Source organism: Melospiza georgiana, chromosome 6, assembly GCF_028018845.1.
Source record: "Melospiza georgiana isolate bMelGeo1 chromosome 6, bMelGeo1.pri, whole genome shotgun sequence".
NCBI classification, from domain to species: Eukaryota; Metazoa; Chordata; class Aves; order Passeriformes; family Passerellidae; genus Melospiza; species Melospiza georgiana.
This window is the reverse complement of record NC_080435.1, coordinates 14,855,400-14,870,126: the sequence shown is the minus strand read 5'-3', so window position 1 is coordinate 14,870,126 and position 14,727 is coordinate 14,855,400. Positions and strand designations below refer to the sequence as shown.

Below are 14,727 nucleotides of genomic sequence, written 5' to 3'. Positions count from 1 at the left end.
TTCCTTTTTCCGCTCTTTCTTGGATTTGTTTATTTTTAGGTTTCTTTGGGAGGGAAGAGAAGCGGAGTGCAGAATGAAAGCTCAGAGAATGGGAGACAGAGATCAAGGGAGAGTGGGAAGATTGGATTTACCCCTCAGAGTCTCAGGCTGCCTGTTTATGGAACTTAGCAACCACGGAGCAATTTTATAGGGGTAATAAGGAAAGGAGCATTCAGGAGGCTGTGGACTTTTTCCTTCAGAAATAAAAAAGCAAGGTTAGGTTCTGCTAATGGCTTCTGAAGAGCTTGAGTAGGATTTGAGACAGGAGATTTTCTCACAGGTCTTACAGCATTTGATGATGCTACAGCCCACATGTCTCTAATGTGATTATGTGAGAATTGCTTTGGGGCAGCAAGCATCCTTCTGTTCTGTTTGTCCCGTCCTTAGCACAAGGGGAAGCCAGCCTTGATGCCACAGCAATGCAGACAATTATTCATACTCACCCCACCTTTTATTTGAAAGGAAAGTAGTCCTAGACCATATGGTTGAGGGCATGCATGCATGACCTTTGAAGATGCTCAGAAAATTGGAGGAGGGTCAAAATAATGTAGAATATTGAGGGGTTTTATTCCTTCCATTTTTTATGTCAGTTCCTTGAGGTCACATGAATGGTTGTTGAACCTGTGATGCTGCACATATGCCACTGTGGTCCACGTGATAAACCTCTCACCACTCACACTTAACATTGAGGAAGATGATGAATCAGTCACCCAAAGACCAAAAAGTGCTCTGCAAACTGTAGGGATGACCTGATACCTGGAGAAGAGGAGAAGCAGCCATTCAACCTCCCTGACCTTTCAGTCCTGTTCATACCAGGGTATGTGACTGTCTCTTGTTGATCTCACATCCCCCTACACCACCCTGCTGCCTCCTCTTGCCTGCTCCAAACCTTCTCTGACCTTTTTCTCTGCTCACCCTCCCTCCCTTCCTGACATTAAGAAGAGGAGCAGCCTTACCCACAGAACTTTCCCCAGACAAACAAACAGCAGGCTCATCAGTAGCTCCAGTCTGCATCCATGGGATTTCATTGTTCCTCCTGAGCCTGCAGGGAGGAGGATGCTCTGCACAGCTGAGTTTGTCCAAGCCCTCTAGAAAAGCTGACGACAGCTGGCCATGGCTCTGCCTCTCCTGCAAACCTCTTAATCCCACAGGAGCATCACTCTCACCCTAGCACTGCCTCTGTTTCTTTGCAGCTTCTTGGGGAGAGATCTGGATCTCATCACAGGCAGCCGTAGCAGTAATAAAACCCTCTTTACTTTGGCAGGACACACCACCACTCCAGCAGTGATAAATCCTGAACCAGAGGGCAATTTGTCCTTTTTTAACCAATGCAGGCTTCAGAAGGATTAAGTTGGTCTCATGGAAACTGGACCTCCTCCAGTCTCAGAGACCTTTGGATGTGCAAGAAGTTGCCCCACATCAGACCAACCCACAGGGATGAACACAGGGTGGGTGCCCTACACTGGAGCCAAACCTGCCTGTGACGAGCTGAGTGAATTACCATCCTTTTTTCTTAGCTCAGCACTTTGTGGGTAGGCTTAAGGCTTTTCCAGAGGATTTCCCTTCCCTTGCAGTTTCTGCTCACATGAACTTTTGTTCTACCCACTCCATTTCCAGTATTCTGAGGATTGATTTCTCTGCTCCCCTTCCCCAGCGCCACAGCTGAACTGCCTGCTGCAGCAGGGCCACCTGCTCTGGGCTATGTCACTGTGGGGTGACACAGCGTGTCCTTGTGTCCTCACCCTCCCTGTGCATCCTCCTGAATGACCTGCAAGCTGTCCCTGCACGCCACCAGCTGCTCTCCATCATCACGTCCCTGGGGGGACTCTACTGCAGCACCCTAGAGCTGGGATTCCGAGCAGCTTCCAGAGTGTTAGCAATGGGAGGTAGCAAGTACATCCCTGCTCCTGGGCACAGCCAAATCCTCCCGGGCTCGGCCAGCCTTGGTGACACCCCCACCCCCTCCCCTAAAGCAGCCCCATGCCGTGCATCCTGCTGCCAGAGTGCTCCCACCCCTGCCGGCGCTGGGATTTGCTCCATGCCAGCGGGATCTATTACCTCACACACGGGATTTATCCCCTTTCCATTCATCCCCTCACCACCAGAGCCCGTTTTTCCCCACAGCATTGCATCACCACCACCTCCCCTTGTTAATTCCGCTCGTCCCTACGCACTCCTGCCGCACTTATTGTAGTTTTTCACCCAGGTCCATAGCGGTGAGCCCGCAAACAAGGCTGCAGCGAGTCCCCGCAGCAAATGTCTCTGTGGGTGACACCGGGGGGAGCAGGGCCGAGCATCCCCCTCTGCTGCCCGGGGAAGCCGCTCGGCCGGGGCCCAGGAGGTGCCCTTCTCCAGCGGGGCGCTACCAGGATGCTCCAAGCAGGAGGTGACGTCCCAGTGGGGGGGACACGAGGAGAAGGGCTGAGACACAGAGGAGCTCTCCTGCGCGAAGCATGTTCGGGGGGAGACAGGGGCTGCAGGTTGACCTTGCCATCCCCTAACTCCCTCCCTGCCCATCCCTGGTCCATGGGTGCCCCCCTCCCCGCCCTCCCCTCCTCCCTCAACTCCAGCGCCGAGGAAGCCGAGCCGGAGGCAGTGCTGAGCCGGATATGCAGCGACTCCCCGCATCCCTCCTTGTGAGTATCCCTCGCTCCTCCTGATGCCTTCGGAGGAGACCGATGGACGGACGGACGGGCAGCCAGAGGTGGACTAGTCTCTCCTATTTGCAAAGCTAGGGTGGAGGGGAACTTCTTCTAATATCCCCCTTCCCCATCCTCTGTCTTCATCCCCTCTTCCCCTCCTCCTCTCCTCCACCTCCTCAGCCACGATACCCTTAAAAAAAAAAAAAAAAAGGTGGAGGGAGGGGGGTATGGGAAACCTGCTGGCAGGTGGAAGGAACCGGGAAATGGAATCACCGTAAAGACTAGGACTCAGGGAAAAAAAATCCCCCCCCAGAATGCCCACCCCCCCTAAGGAAGGAGGGAGGGAGGCAGGGCGGAGGGGCGGGCTGCTCTGCCGCACCGGGAGACCCGCTCCGCCCGCAGCGAGCCACCGGCTCCCATCCCGGCATGGGACAGAAAGGAGAAGGCCCCGATAGACCGACAGACAGGCGGGCGGGGAGGGATGCGGGGGGCTGCAGCGCGGCCGGCTGGCAACTCCCTCGCAGCCCCCCGGCGCCTCCCGAGTGTTTCTTTCTGCTTTTATTTGTCTCCTTTTTAAAAAAGGATGGTTTCCCCGGTGGTGGCTGGAAGGCGGGTCACGCAGGCCAGCGGGCAGCGGCGGGGGGAGCCGTGGCACAGGGGAGGGATGGAGGGAGGGAGGGATGCTGCCCGCCCTGCCCGCGCCTCTGCCCCCGCCCGGGGCCGCGGCCGGCGGCAGCTCCGCGCCGAGGCGGCGGCGTCGTGGTCCCCGGGTGTAGCGGTGCTCCCTCCTCCCTCTCCTGCCTGCCCTACTCTCCTCCCTCTCTCCTCTGCCCACTCCCTCACTCCTCTCCCTGCTCTCTCCTAGCTCTCCCGGTCCCTCTCTGTCTCTCTTGCCTTTCCCCCACGTCTCCCCTTCTCTGCTCCTTCCCCCCTTTCTCTTTTCCCCCTGCCCCCGGCCTTTCCATCCCCTCACCCCCATTTTTGACGGGGGGTTTTTGGCTTTGCCAGGGCAGAGCGCGGTGACGCCGCGGCAGCCACCACGGAGAGGACACAGGACCCCCCCCTGGGCCCGCCATGCCCCTTTGAGGGGGTGGCCTGGACCCCGAGACCCCCGCAGGGCCCCCCGCAGGGCTGCTTCGCCTGCATCGCCAAGCCCCCGGCTCTCCGGCAAGCTTCGCCCGTCCTGTCTCCCTCTTCTGCCGTTTATCTCATGGAGAGCAAGAGCTGCAAAGGGGACAGCCTGCGGCCAGCGGTCCCGTGCAAGCACTCGGTGGAGAAGAAGACGATGACCAACCCCACCACCGTAATCGAAATCTACCCTGACACCACCGAGGTGAACGACTACTATCTCTGGTCCATCTTCAACTTTGTATACCTCAACTTCTGCTGCCTCGGCTTCATCGCCTTGGCCTATTCATTGAAAGTGAGTGCCGAGCGCGGGGCTCGGGGTGCGGGGTGACCGGGCAGGGGGGAAGCGTTCGGGGGTTGTGCCTGATGTGAAACCCCACTTTGCCACCCCAATGAGAGGCTGCAGACAGTGGGGATGGGGATGGGAAGAGCTGAGGAGCCTGGGATGTTACTTCAGGTGGGGAAGAGGTGCTTTCACTTGCTCCAAGTACCCTCAGAGGCTCCTCTCTACCGCGGTGCAGGGTGACAGGCAGGCAACACAGGGTTGCTTCGGCTCATGCTGCACCTGCAGGCACGCCGGCACTAGGTCCTTTATTTGGGATCCTGGCTGTTAGAGATCATCAGGATAGGACTCAGCAGCATTGGATGGTCAGGCAGGAACAGTAAAAGCAGCCGGCCAGGATCAGCTGTCAGCTGGCAAGTTGCAGGGGGTAAGAAGCTTACAAAGTGCACAGCAATCCTGCCTGTTTCTTTCTTGTCCTCTCCGTAATTAAAACACCAGAACTCGTGGTCAGCTTCCCCCACCCCAAGCTCTGTAAATCCCAAAACAAGGCCTGGAGACCTGCCAGCATCATGGGAATGGTGAGAAGGTGGAAGGGAGTGCAGGGGGCTTCCCACAGTGTCGGGCTGGGGGCATAGAGAGCTGTGTTGTTGGAGAGGGCGATGGCATGGAGCACAGCCCATGATGGGAATGGGACCAGGTTATTATTCCTGATAGCTGCAGGGGAGAGCAGCCCGGCAGGAATGGTGCCTGGCAAACAGGCAGCACCTTGGCAGCTGCCAGGAGAGAGGGGCCTGGGCTGCCCTCCCCTTCCCTGCCTGCCAGATGCAAAACTAACTGAATGGATGTGCAGAGAGCCCGGGGCGGCTGGGTGGCCCGGAGAGGAGCTGGCTGATTTGTTTTGGCAGGCAGCATTTAGAGGAAGGCAGGGTGCAGACAGGCTTCGTCACAGAAGCAGATCAATTAACCCCATACAGCTCCTGTGAGCTGCACTGTGAGCACCCAGCACTGCAAGGAGGCTGCTCCCAGCACTGTCAGGGTCTCCATCAGAAAGGCTCCCTGCGGCCCTCTGTCTTGGGCTCACCGAGCACTGGCCTGGTGGTGCCTGCCTCAGTTTCTCATTCCCAAGATGGGAGGTGAGCTCTCATCCATCGCTTTGCAGGAGGCTCTGCTGCTGCCTTGGGTGAGGCACATAATAACTTAAATCATCCTGGGGCAAAGCATCACCACAAGCAAAGGGCCAATCCAGCCAGCAGCAGGCTAGTATGAGTGGGGGGAGCAAGTCCCTTAACACCCCCCACACCTTGATCCAGCAAGGGAAGAAAACGCTGGCTTCCTCCTTGTTTTTTTAAGCCTTTCCTTGTCTGTATTTGCCTTTAGCAATTGACATCTTGCCTGTGGAAGAGGCTACCATGGGTGTCTGGGTACATGTGTTTCCTTGCTGCTGCAGCAGTGAGGGCAGGACAGCCTGAGAACAGGGCTCACCCATCCCCTGGTGACAAGGTAGAGTGGTGTCTGCCACCCACAGAGGTTTTAGAAGCTAGACCCTTCACTATCCTTGACATGGGACAGAAGGAAGGGCAAAGCCCAGAAGTAACCTGGGGCCTTGCACTGGGACACAGGTGTGGGCATGTCTGCAAAAACCTAGAAGACACAAAGCATGAAAAAAAAAGGCAGTGGAGAGGGAAGGCAAATGGGGAAATTTGCTCCAAATCAGAGAAAAGAGAATAGAAGATGGCCGTCAAAAACCAGCCTTGGTTTTTGGGCTGAGAAGGCAGTAGCTGATGGGATGTAACTGCGGTACCCAAACAGAGGCAACGCTGAGCGGGTAGAAATAACTCTGCTCTGGTTTTGGAGCTCCCCAGTGGCTGTGACTCTGTGGCAGGGGGAAAATAGAAACAAAATGTCCCTCAGAGGCAGAGGACAAAGCTAGCAAGTGGCTGAAGGGATGCCAAGTGCTCTCATGAGCTGCTCTTGGGGTGGGTGGTGAGAGGCAATGCAGATGCTGGGGCAGTAGCAGGTCTGTCCTGGGGGAGACTGGATGTTCAGAGAGGCAGCTGTGTTCCTTACCCACAGCTCCTGCAGGGATCTTCACAGCACCCTAGCCAGGCTGGGTGTTATGGTTATTTCTCCAGAAACATTTTTTCTTCTCCTTTACTGTCAATAATGTTTTTCCCAGAAGTTCAGAGAAAACAGGAGCAAGAAATACCCTGGGACCAATGTCCCTTTAAACAGGGAACTATCTTGTTCCTCTGCAATTAAATGTAAGGGCATTTGAGCAGTAGGCACTTAAGTCTGGCCTTTCTAGGGACTGACTAAGGGGCAGTAGGAAGAAGAATGAAGCTGCACCTTCCTCTCCCTGAGCCTCTTCTGGGACCCCTGACACAGAGCCCTCAGCCAGTGGAACACAGGTTTCCTCAAGAGCCACCAGTGCATTGATACCATTAAGTGGTTCCTGGGGTTACGCTTTGGGATTACACCTAGCTTTTACACTTCCTTTAAATAACCGAAACATCTAGCAACTTCAGGAATTATCGTTTTCATTATCAGAAATAGTATTTTCAATTCCCTGTCATAAAGGTCACTTGCTTCTGACAGATTCATGCTGTTAATAAAGCAGTATCTCCTTTGTGACCCAAGTCCATGAGATGTTTCAGTGTATATCTTAGCACACCCTAGCATTTCCTCTGGTTTCAGCAGCATAATGCCCACTCTGGAAGACAGATATATCCTTGGTACACTTGAATATTACTGTGAAGCTATCTCCTTCCTCATGCCCTATTTTATTGGTTTCAGCCACATCTGTGAAAACGGGCATGTCTGCCTGGCCCTTTGCATGCTAGCTACAGCCTTCTAGATCGCTTTCTGCAGGGAAATGCTATTTCATGGTGACAACCATTTACTAAAAATGTCAAAAACCCCCACCCCAGCACCAAAGAATTTGTGAAGAAAGAAACACATGTTCTCAGGTGGGGGCAGAAACTGTGACATACCAGCCACATTCTGTGTGTGGCAGGCGTCACAGCCAGGCACTCTGAACAGGAGTGTGGCAGCATGCCTCATCTTTATTTACCCCCATAGCAGGCCAGATCCTCAGCAAACACAGCTTGCTGGGCTACAGCGGGGTCACACACACTCATGAATCCCTCCAGGGGTCATTTCCAGCATGCCAGGCTTCTCAAGGTCAGCCTCCCAGAGTGCAAGGCACTTGCATCTAATCATGTGTGCTGCATGCTGGGGGAGGAGAGATCAACAAGGAAGTTAGAAAAGCCCTAAAGTAACCCTAACCCCAGCCCAGCACAGATAAAAGTATCACTCCAACACCAACGCTCTGGATTCAGTTGATTTTGATCAGAAGCAAATGTTGTGGTCTGATATTCAGCAGCTCCCTCCCTTCCCCTTTCCCAGCTCCAAGTGGTAATGAATGATGCATCAGTGCCTGGTGGCAGGAGATCTCACTTCAGTTGTTCAGAGCTTTGTCTCTGGAGACTGCTGGGGTGAGCCAAGTCCTCTGTACCCATTGTGCCACGAGGCAGTAGATCAGAGGAGCTGGGATCTGAGATGAGCTGCAGTGTGGATGCCTCGCTGTGGCTCGATAGAGATGAAGATGCCAAGGAACCTTGCTGGCTTTTTAAGCCTCACCAGCAGCCCACAGCACTGCTTGCAGAGTTTTCTTGTCCCTTGAGGTCATGGAAATATGCCAAGCTCTCTTGCCCACTCTCTGCCCAGCCCTTAGCACACAGCTGTGGGCATGACTGTTTGCCCTCCTCTCTTGCCACTTGTTGATCTTCCTTGTTTCGAGTGGAAGCACAAATCCACAGCTATTTATTAACCCTGAGAGGCTGCCTCACCCAGCCTCTCAGGCAGGCTCTCATCCTGCTTTGTGGAAGGAGCAATGGTTTATGGACGTGGGTGAAAGGCAGGGGTGACAGTCCCGTGATGCCAGTGCCGCTGTGGTGGAGGCACGTGGGCTGGAGAGCTCTTGAGCAATTCACAGAGCAAATAAATCCAAGGATCGCCTCCAGAGCTCCTTCTGTGCAGGGACATGGAGCTCTGCACAGAAATGGGTTTACTGACAACCAGCTGTGGACTTCCAGGCTGCCTTAAAAACAGCCTCATTAGACTCGTTATCAATAAACCATTTGTCTCCTTCTGCAAGCTGAGGCAGCACTTTTCACTAGAGCAAGTTTGCTGCTCCCAAAAATGAGAGGGGCTGAGAGAAGGGAGGTGACTGCTGGGGGAGGGAATGGGGTGCTAGGAGCCAAGGGGAGCCCTTGGAGAGGAAGCAGAACGTAAAACTCCAAGGAAACAAAGAGCAGAGGACAGTGAGGAGAGGGAGGAGAGAAAGAACCCTTGGGCACTGACATGCTGGAGGTGTGGGAGGACACAGTGAGATGGAGATATTGGAAGGTAAGGTGAGCAGCAGGGAGGTGACAGGCAAATAGGGATGGATGGATGGATGGATGGATGGATGGATGGATGGATGGATGGATGGATGGATGGATGGATGGATGGATGGAAAGGCCACGCCACCTTTTGTTGGTGGGAAAGGAGAGGAGAAAGGTTTGCATGTTAGAGCACAAAAGCTGGCTGTGTTTCACATGAGGATAGGCATGGATGAAGAAATTGTGTAAGTTGCCTGCCTGGATCAGAGGTGAGCTCTGCCTTGTCCAAGGGGGATTTCCAAGGATGCCATCACATAGTGCTTAGAGATGCCCAGGGAAACCCCAGTCAGCAGATGTAATTATCCTCACACTCCAGTCATCTCAGTGCAAAGCAGGGCCAAAAGTCACCATCTAGTTTTAGGCAAGAGAGAAGGGTCAAAGGGATGATGAGAAGAGTCTGTGGCTAAGAAAACACCACACCTTGGTCTGGGTGAGGGTTCAGCCTTGTGACCTTGAGGACCTGTCCCTCACTATACTTCATCTCTCTGGCTATGGAAAGAATCGGCTTCCAGGGCTCCCAGAAGCTTGTGCACCAGCTGCCAGCACATTATGATGATGGTGGCCACAGGAGCATGAAAATAGGAAAAGCTGAAGCTGGGCCATAAGACAGACACCGGCATCTCCTTAAGGACAAAGCAGGGAAGGAGCTGAAACATTTATCTGCTCTCCAGGAGAGCTCCTCCAGAGCCTGGCTCAGTTGCCACAGCAGGACATTAAAGAGGGACATCTGGAAGCATCTGAGGGTGCAAAGCCATGCAGGAGGAGGCAAGGCTGCCCTGCAGAGATGTGGGAGGCTGGAGCTGTGAGTGGTGTGCAAGGAGAAACTCCTTCTCATTGCACTTTTATGCCATGGGGGCCCTTGCACTTCTCTGGTGCTGAGAGGCTCCATTTCAGTGTAAATGATTATGGGCAATCAGGGATGATTTCCATGAGGGTGACCACTGAAGCCACAGGGGTTAGCAGGAGTGTGTGGGTGGAACCAGCTGGAGGTGCAGGGAGAGGAGTCAGCTGGGTGCCCTTTGGCAGGAGTCAAAGGCAGCCATCGTTTGGACTCAAACAACAGGAAAGGGAAGAGATAGAAGGGATAAAAGAAAGGAACTGTGGGGAAATGGTGTCACTGGGGAGAGGCAGCCCCAGGCACCCCTCGCCACAGCAGCAGCGGCATGACAGGAGCAGGGCCACAGGGAGAGCCGTGGGAAAGGCCAGGGGAGCTGCTGCTGAAGCGTGTCGTGGGAAAGGGCTGAAACACCAGTCACGAGTGTGAGCCGGTGCCAGGTGGGAGCTGCTGGGAGAGGCTGCTGGGAGCGCTGGAGAAGGCTGAGCCTGGAAATGAGGGTTGTAGGGCACCCCAGGGAGAGGAGGAACGGGAGGTGAGGAGCAGGAGACAGCTCCTGGGGCCAAGAGGAACCGGCCTCGCAAAGGTGGAGCGGCTCGGCTGCGGGAGGGCTGCAGAGCTCGGTGTGCCGGCCGTGCCGGTCTGCTGGAGCCAGCTCCGTCTGACAGCGAGCACTGGCAGCAAAGGCCAGCGTGCCTGCGGCACAGAGCACCGGCACACGGTGCAGGAAGGGGCAAAAGGCATTTGCTCCATGTCGGTTTTGCCTGAGGCAGCCCCACCGCTGGGAGGAGGAAAGCGTGTGAGAGCTTCAAAGAGTCTGCTGGGAGCGGCAAGCGGGATTTCTGGCCCGAATCCAGCACCTCTGGGGCTTCTCCCCAGTGCGTGAGGAGGTGCCAAATGTCTGCTGCTGCTGAGCCCAGGGGTTTTTGGGAGGATGTTAAACTTACTGAATAATTTCAAATGTGAGTCATCCCGGACATTCAGCTGACACAGAAAGGCATGTGGGCTCCCAGGCTGCCGGCTTGATGCTTTCCCAGAGATCATCTCCTCTGCTGAGAGCTCCAGCCAAGTGTGCCCCAAAGACACATGCAGTTTGTGACTGTCCCTCTTCCTAATCCCAGAAGGATGCTGAGCTGAGCACTCCACAGCAGGGCAATGGCCCCAGCTCCAGCTCTGGGCTCCAATGAGCAGGGCACATCGCAGGCTGAGGACGTGGCACAGTTTGATTTAATACAAGTATGAAAAGTAGGCTCCTTCTTTTTGCCTGTGTGCCTGCCAGCACCAGATCCTGTGGATCTCATGGAAACAGCAGCTTCCCTACCCACAGTTCAGAAGATCAGGGGTTGCTTGTGCAGAGAGGTCCTCAGTGGTGTGATGGAGAGGAGGAATGTTGCTTGAGGGTCTGAAATGCAGTTTTGGAGGACCCATGAACCAGCACATGTCAGTGAGAACAAGGGGTACAGCAGCCCTTCACCATGTCTAGGAGAAGGCTTTCAGGACAGCCCTGCAGGTAAGCACTGCAGGAGGAAGAGAGAAAAGTCTGTAAGATGTGGTCTGAATCTGTTGCAGTGTCTTTTTGGAAAGCTCCTAATCGATAAAAGCCTTTTAATATTCCTCGGTCTGACTCTGGTGCTGGTTTTTGCAGCTTGCCACCCACATCTGGTGCCCAGCTAGCAGCGCCCAATGGGGCTCTCACTGCTGGCAGCAGGGCAGGCCAAGGCTCACAGCCCCAGTCCCCACAACCCCTACCCAAGAGAGGGCAGGGGGGCAGGCCCTGCCACACCCTGGGCACCCTGCTTGGATACTGGAGATGGATGAGGGGTCAAGTGTCCTGGTCCTTTTGTCCAGGTCCTTTTGTTCATTCTTGTGGCTCGAGCTGCCAGAGTGTGCTGAGTGCTGGCTGAAGGGGCAGCCTGGGGACAGGGACATATCCCAGCTAGGAAACAGCAGAGTCTGAGCCCTCCTCTGCTGGGATCCAACTGCAGAGCTGCTGCTGGTGGACAGTGCCATCAGCTGCCTGGCTGTGCCATCGCTGCCTGCCTGGCTGTGCCGTCACTGCCTGGCTGTGCCATTGCTGCCTCGTAGTGCCACCTCTGCCTGCTCATAGCATCACTGCCTGGCTGTGCCATCTGCTGCTGTGCAATGCCATCATTTCCCTACAGTGCCATGTGCTGCCTGGCTATGCCTTCTGCCTCCTGGCAGTGCCATCCACTGCCTGGCAGTGCCACATGCTGCCTGCTAATGCCATTGCTGCCTGGCAGTGTCATCTGCTGCCTTGCAGTGCCATCTGCTGCCTGCTAATGCTGTCGCTGGTGCATCAGCAATGCCCGCTAGTGGCTTTGCTGCTGGCAGTGCCATGCACTGCCTGGCAGCCTGGCAGAGGTGGGGACAGGCCAGTGACATGGACATGCACAATCATCTCTCGCTGCAGAGCTGTCCCAAGGAAAGCCCATAAAATCCCATAAAAGCTGCGGGATAATGAAGGGAGCAGACTGTGCTGTCAGAATGGAAAGCTGCCTGTGGCAGAGATGCTACACAATCCGCATAAGACCTGCAAAAGGAAGGGAACTCATTAACCCAGGACTACTTAACATGCTGGAGGCTTGTGCACAGCCCTGGAGCTGCAGTAGGATGCTGTGCCAGCTTTCACCCGCTCGGCCCCTCAGTGCAGATGGAGGCACAGCGATGCACACCAGACCTGCACCCTGGTGGGCTGGGTGGGCCCAGCCTGGCACTGCAGGGCCAGGGAGCTGTGACTTGGTGGGAAGGAAGTGTGCTTTAGTGCCTGTGTGCCTGGGGGGTACAATGGCATCTCAGTTCCTTTCTGCACCTTCAGGCTCCAAATGACACTGCCCCACTCCGGGGGCTGTGGGGCCCTGGTTTGCCTGGTTGGTAACACATCGGGTCACTCTTTCAGGTTCTCTCTGCTTCCAAGAATCTCCAGCCCACAAGTATTACAGTGCTTGGCTTCACAAGCTCAACCCATAGCACAGATGGGGTGCAAACCTGACCTCAGGGTGTTTTATGGCACCCCAAGTGCTCAAACACGGAGGCCCAGCCCAGCCCTCACAGTGCACCTGTACAGGTAACCACGTACAGGTGCACTGGGTTTTGTGGCTGTTGCTTGAAACAAGTCACGCCTTTCATACATGTTGCAATTCCTTTATTTAATTATCTTTTTGTCTCAGGTCCGGGATAAGAAACTCCTCAATGACTTAAATGGAGCAGTTGAAGATGCCAAGACAGCCCGGCTTTTTAACATCACCAGCTCAGCCCTGGCCACCTTCTGCATCATCCTTATCTTCATCTTCCTGCGATACCCTCTCACTGACTACTGAGTGAGGCCAACAGCAGCTGCTGCCGCCAAAATGCCTCTATGCCAGAAGTGTCTGCAGTTTCTTGTAGCAAGGACACACAAAACAAGCCAACCACTACACCTTGATTGCCAAAAAAAGAAAAAAAAAGTCAATTAAATACATAAATAAATGTTAAATTAGTTTATCAGCCCAGCTGAGCATACCTTTCTTGCCCTGAAATGGTATGTGAACAGCTGAAGGAAAGGGTCTCACTCTTACACATGTACAGGAAGAAAAATAGACCAAGAAATATTTGTTTTATGGCCAACAAGCTGCGTGAAAAGAGCGTGCAAAGCCCAGAGCTACGCACACTTAGTGGCAGACAGCTGAGCTCTGGGAAGCAGTGGGGTCCTGTGGAGCTGGAGACACATGCAGTGATGGATGGGGATCATGGCAGGGCTGGCTTACAACATATCAGGTGTGTTCAGACCGCCCCACCACCCCCAGCCTGTGGGGGTTTCTTTTCCTCTTTTTTTCTCTTGAATTTCATCCACTGGTTCAAACAACTCCCAACCCCTGGAGAGCTGAAGGTGTTAGGAAGTTTATGCTGGGGAGCCCCAAAGCCTCCAGAGAAACCCCAAAGTGTTAAAGGGCAGGTTTCTCCTTGGGATCTCCCAGCAGTGCTGAGAAGGAAGGCACCCTCTGGAGAACTCGCCTACACCACCTAATTGGAGTGCTACTGTATTTCTGTAAACAGTCAATAAAAAGATACCTCTGATATGTGATGCTGCTGGGTTAATTCCTTCTTTAGTAGGGCTGGTCTCCTGGTCTCTGTGGGCTGGCAAGAGAAAATGCTAATGTCCCCAGCAGCTGCTGGAGAGATTTAAAGCAGGAGTGAGTGAGGGATGCTGCTGCAGGTCGGGGCCGCACACAGCCGTGAAGGAGAGCGCAGCCCCAGATTGAAGAGCGGAGACCTCGGTGACTCCTGGCTGGAAGATCTATGGCAAGCAGGCAGAGGCAGCCAAGCAGGCAGGGCCCCCTCCCCTGCTAGGAACAACGCTGAAGAGGGAAATAAATCACTGCAGTCTGACCCTGCTGCTACTGCAGCACTTCCCAGGGTCATTATGAAGAGGCAGATTTCAGAGAGAACGTGTGTTTGCCACTGAAACAGGCAGGAGCTCAGAGCCCTGCCCAATACTGCCTGCAGCTGCCTGTCACGCTGCAAATCAGCACACCCTGACTTGAAAACACCCATAAATGAATGAAAAGACCAGGACTAAAATACAGCCTATCAGCCCCTCTGACCCTTCATCTCATCTCATATGCCACAGCTGCCTCATCTTTTTCCAGCTGTAAGATGACCTCATGCCAAGGGGCAGCAATCACTGCAGACCAGCCATGGAGCTGGGAGAAGGCATCAGGATCCACCTTTGCGCCCACCCTGAAAGCAGAGGTGAAGCAAGAGATGGGGAATGCAGACAGGCTGTCATGGGACACTTCATCATCTGCTGAGTGCATGGTTTAATCAGCAGGCTGTCTCTGGGCTGTGCCATAGTGAGATGTGGGGACAGATCATGAAGATGCTTCCCTGAAAGCATCATGAGATGCCACCTTCTTCCTGTCTAGGTCTCCACATCTTCACCCTGTCCCAGGCTTCATTTATCAGGGGAGCTATGGGCAGAGAGAGCTGCAGTCCTCCCTGCCTCCCACTCACTGGAGAGCATTTCCACACCAGATCAATCAGGGATCTGTTTGGCAGTGAAGTTTCAGATGACAGTGCAGTGTGTGATGCACTGAAAGTATCTCAGCCATGAACAGCTCTATGATCCCTCATTCAGAGGTCAGTACTCTTCCCAGCCTCTCTTGGTTACTTTTTGCTGCCTTCCCTGTAGCAATACCTGAGGGGTCATGGCTGTAGACGTTTCCATCCTAACATATGTATGGGCCAGTCCTCGTCCCAGGCTGAGGAAGGAGGTGACCTGGCAATGGCAATGCCCCCAAAGAGGGTACAGCCAAAATGACTCACATTGCACCACCCTGAACTGGCACATTAAATCCACTG

At 54.3% G+C, this 14,727-nt stretch overlaps 1 protein-coding gene across 1 annotated transcript; it reads left to right on the top strand.

The window, feature by feature from the left end:
• The first annotated feature begins 2,417 nt into the window (after positions 1-2,417).
• Positions 2,418-13,443, top strand: IFITM10 (interferon induced transmembrane protein 10). Its single transcript, XM_058026205.1, has 3 exons — positions 2,418-2,675; positions 3,690-4,104; positions 12,558-13,443. Exons 1-3 carry the CDS (start codon positions 2,566-2,568, stop codon positions 12,705-12,707), a joined length of 675 nt encoding a protein of 224 aa, XP_057882188.1. The 5' UTR covers positions 2,418-2,565; the 3' UTR covers positions 12,708-13,443.
• The last annotated feature ends 1,284 nt before the right edge of the window (positions 13,444-14,727 follow it).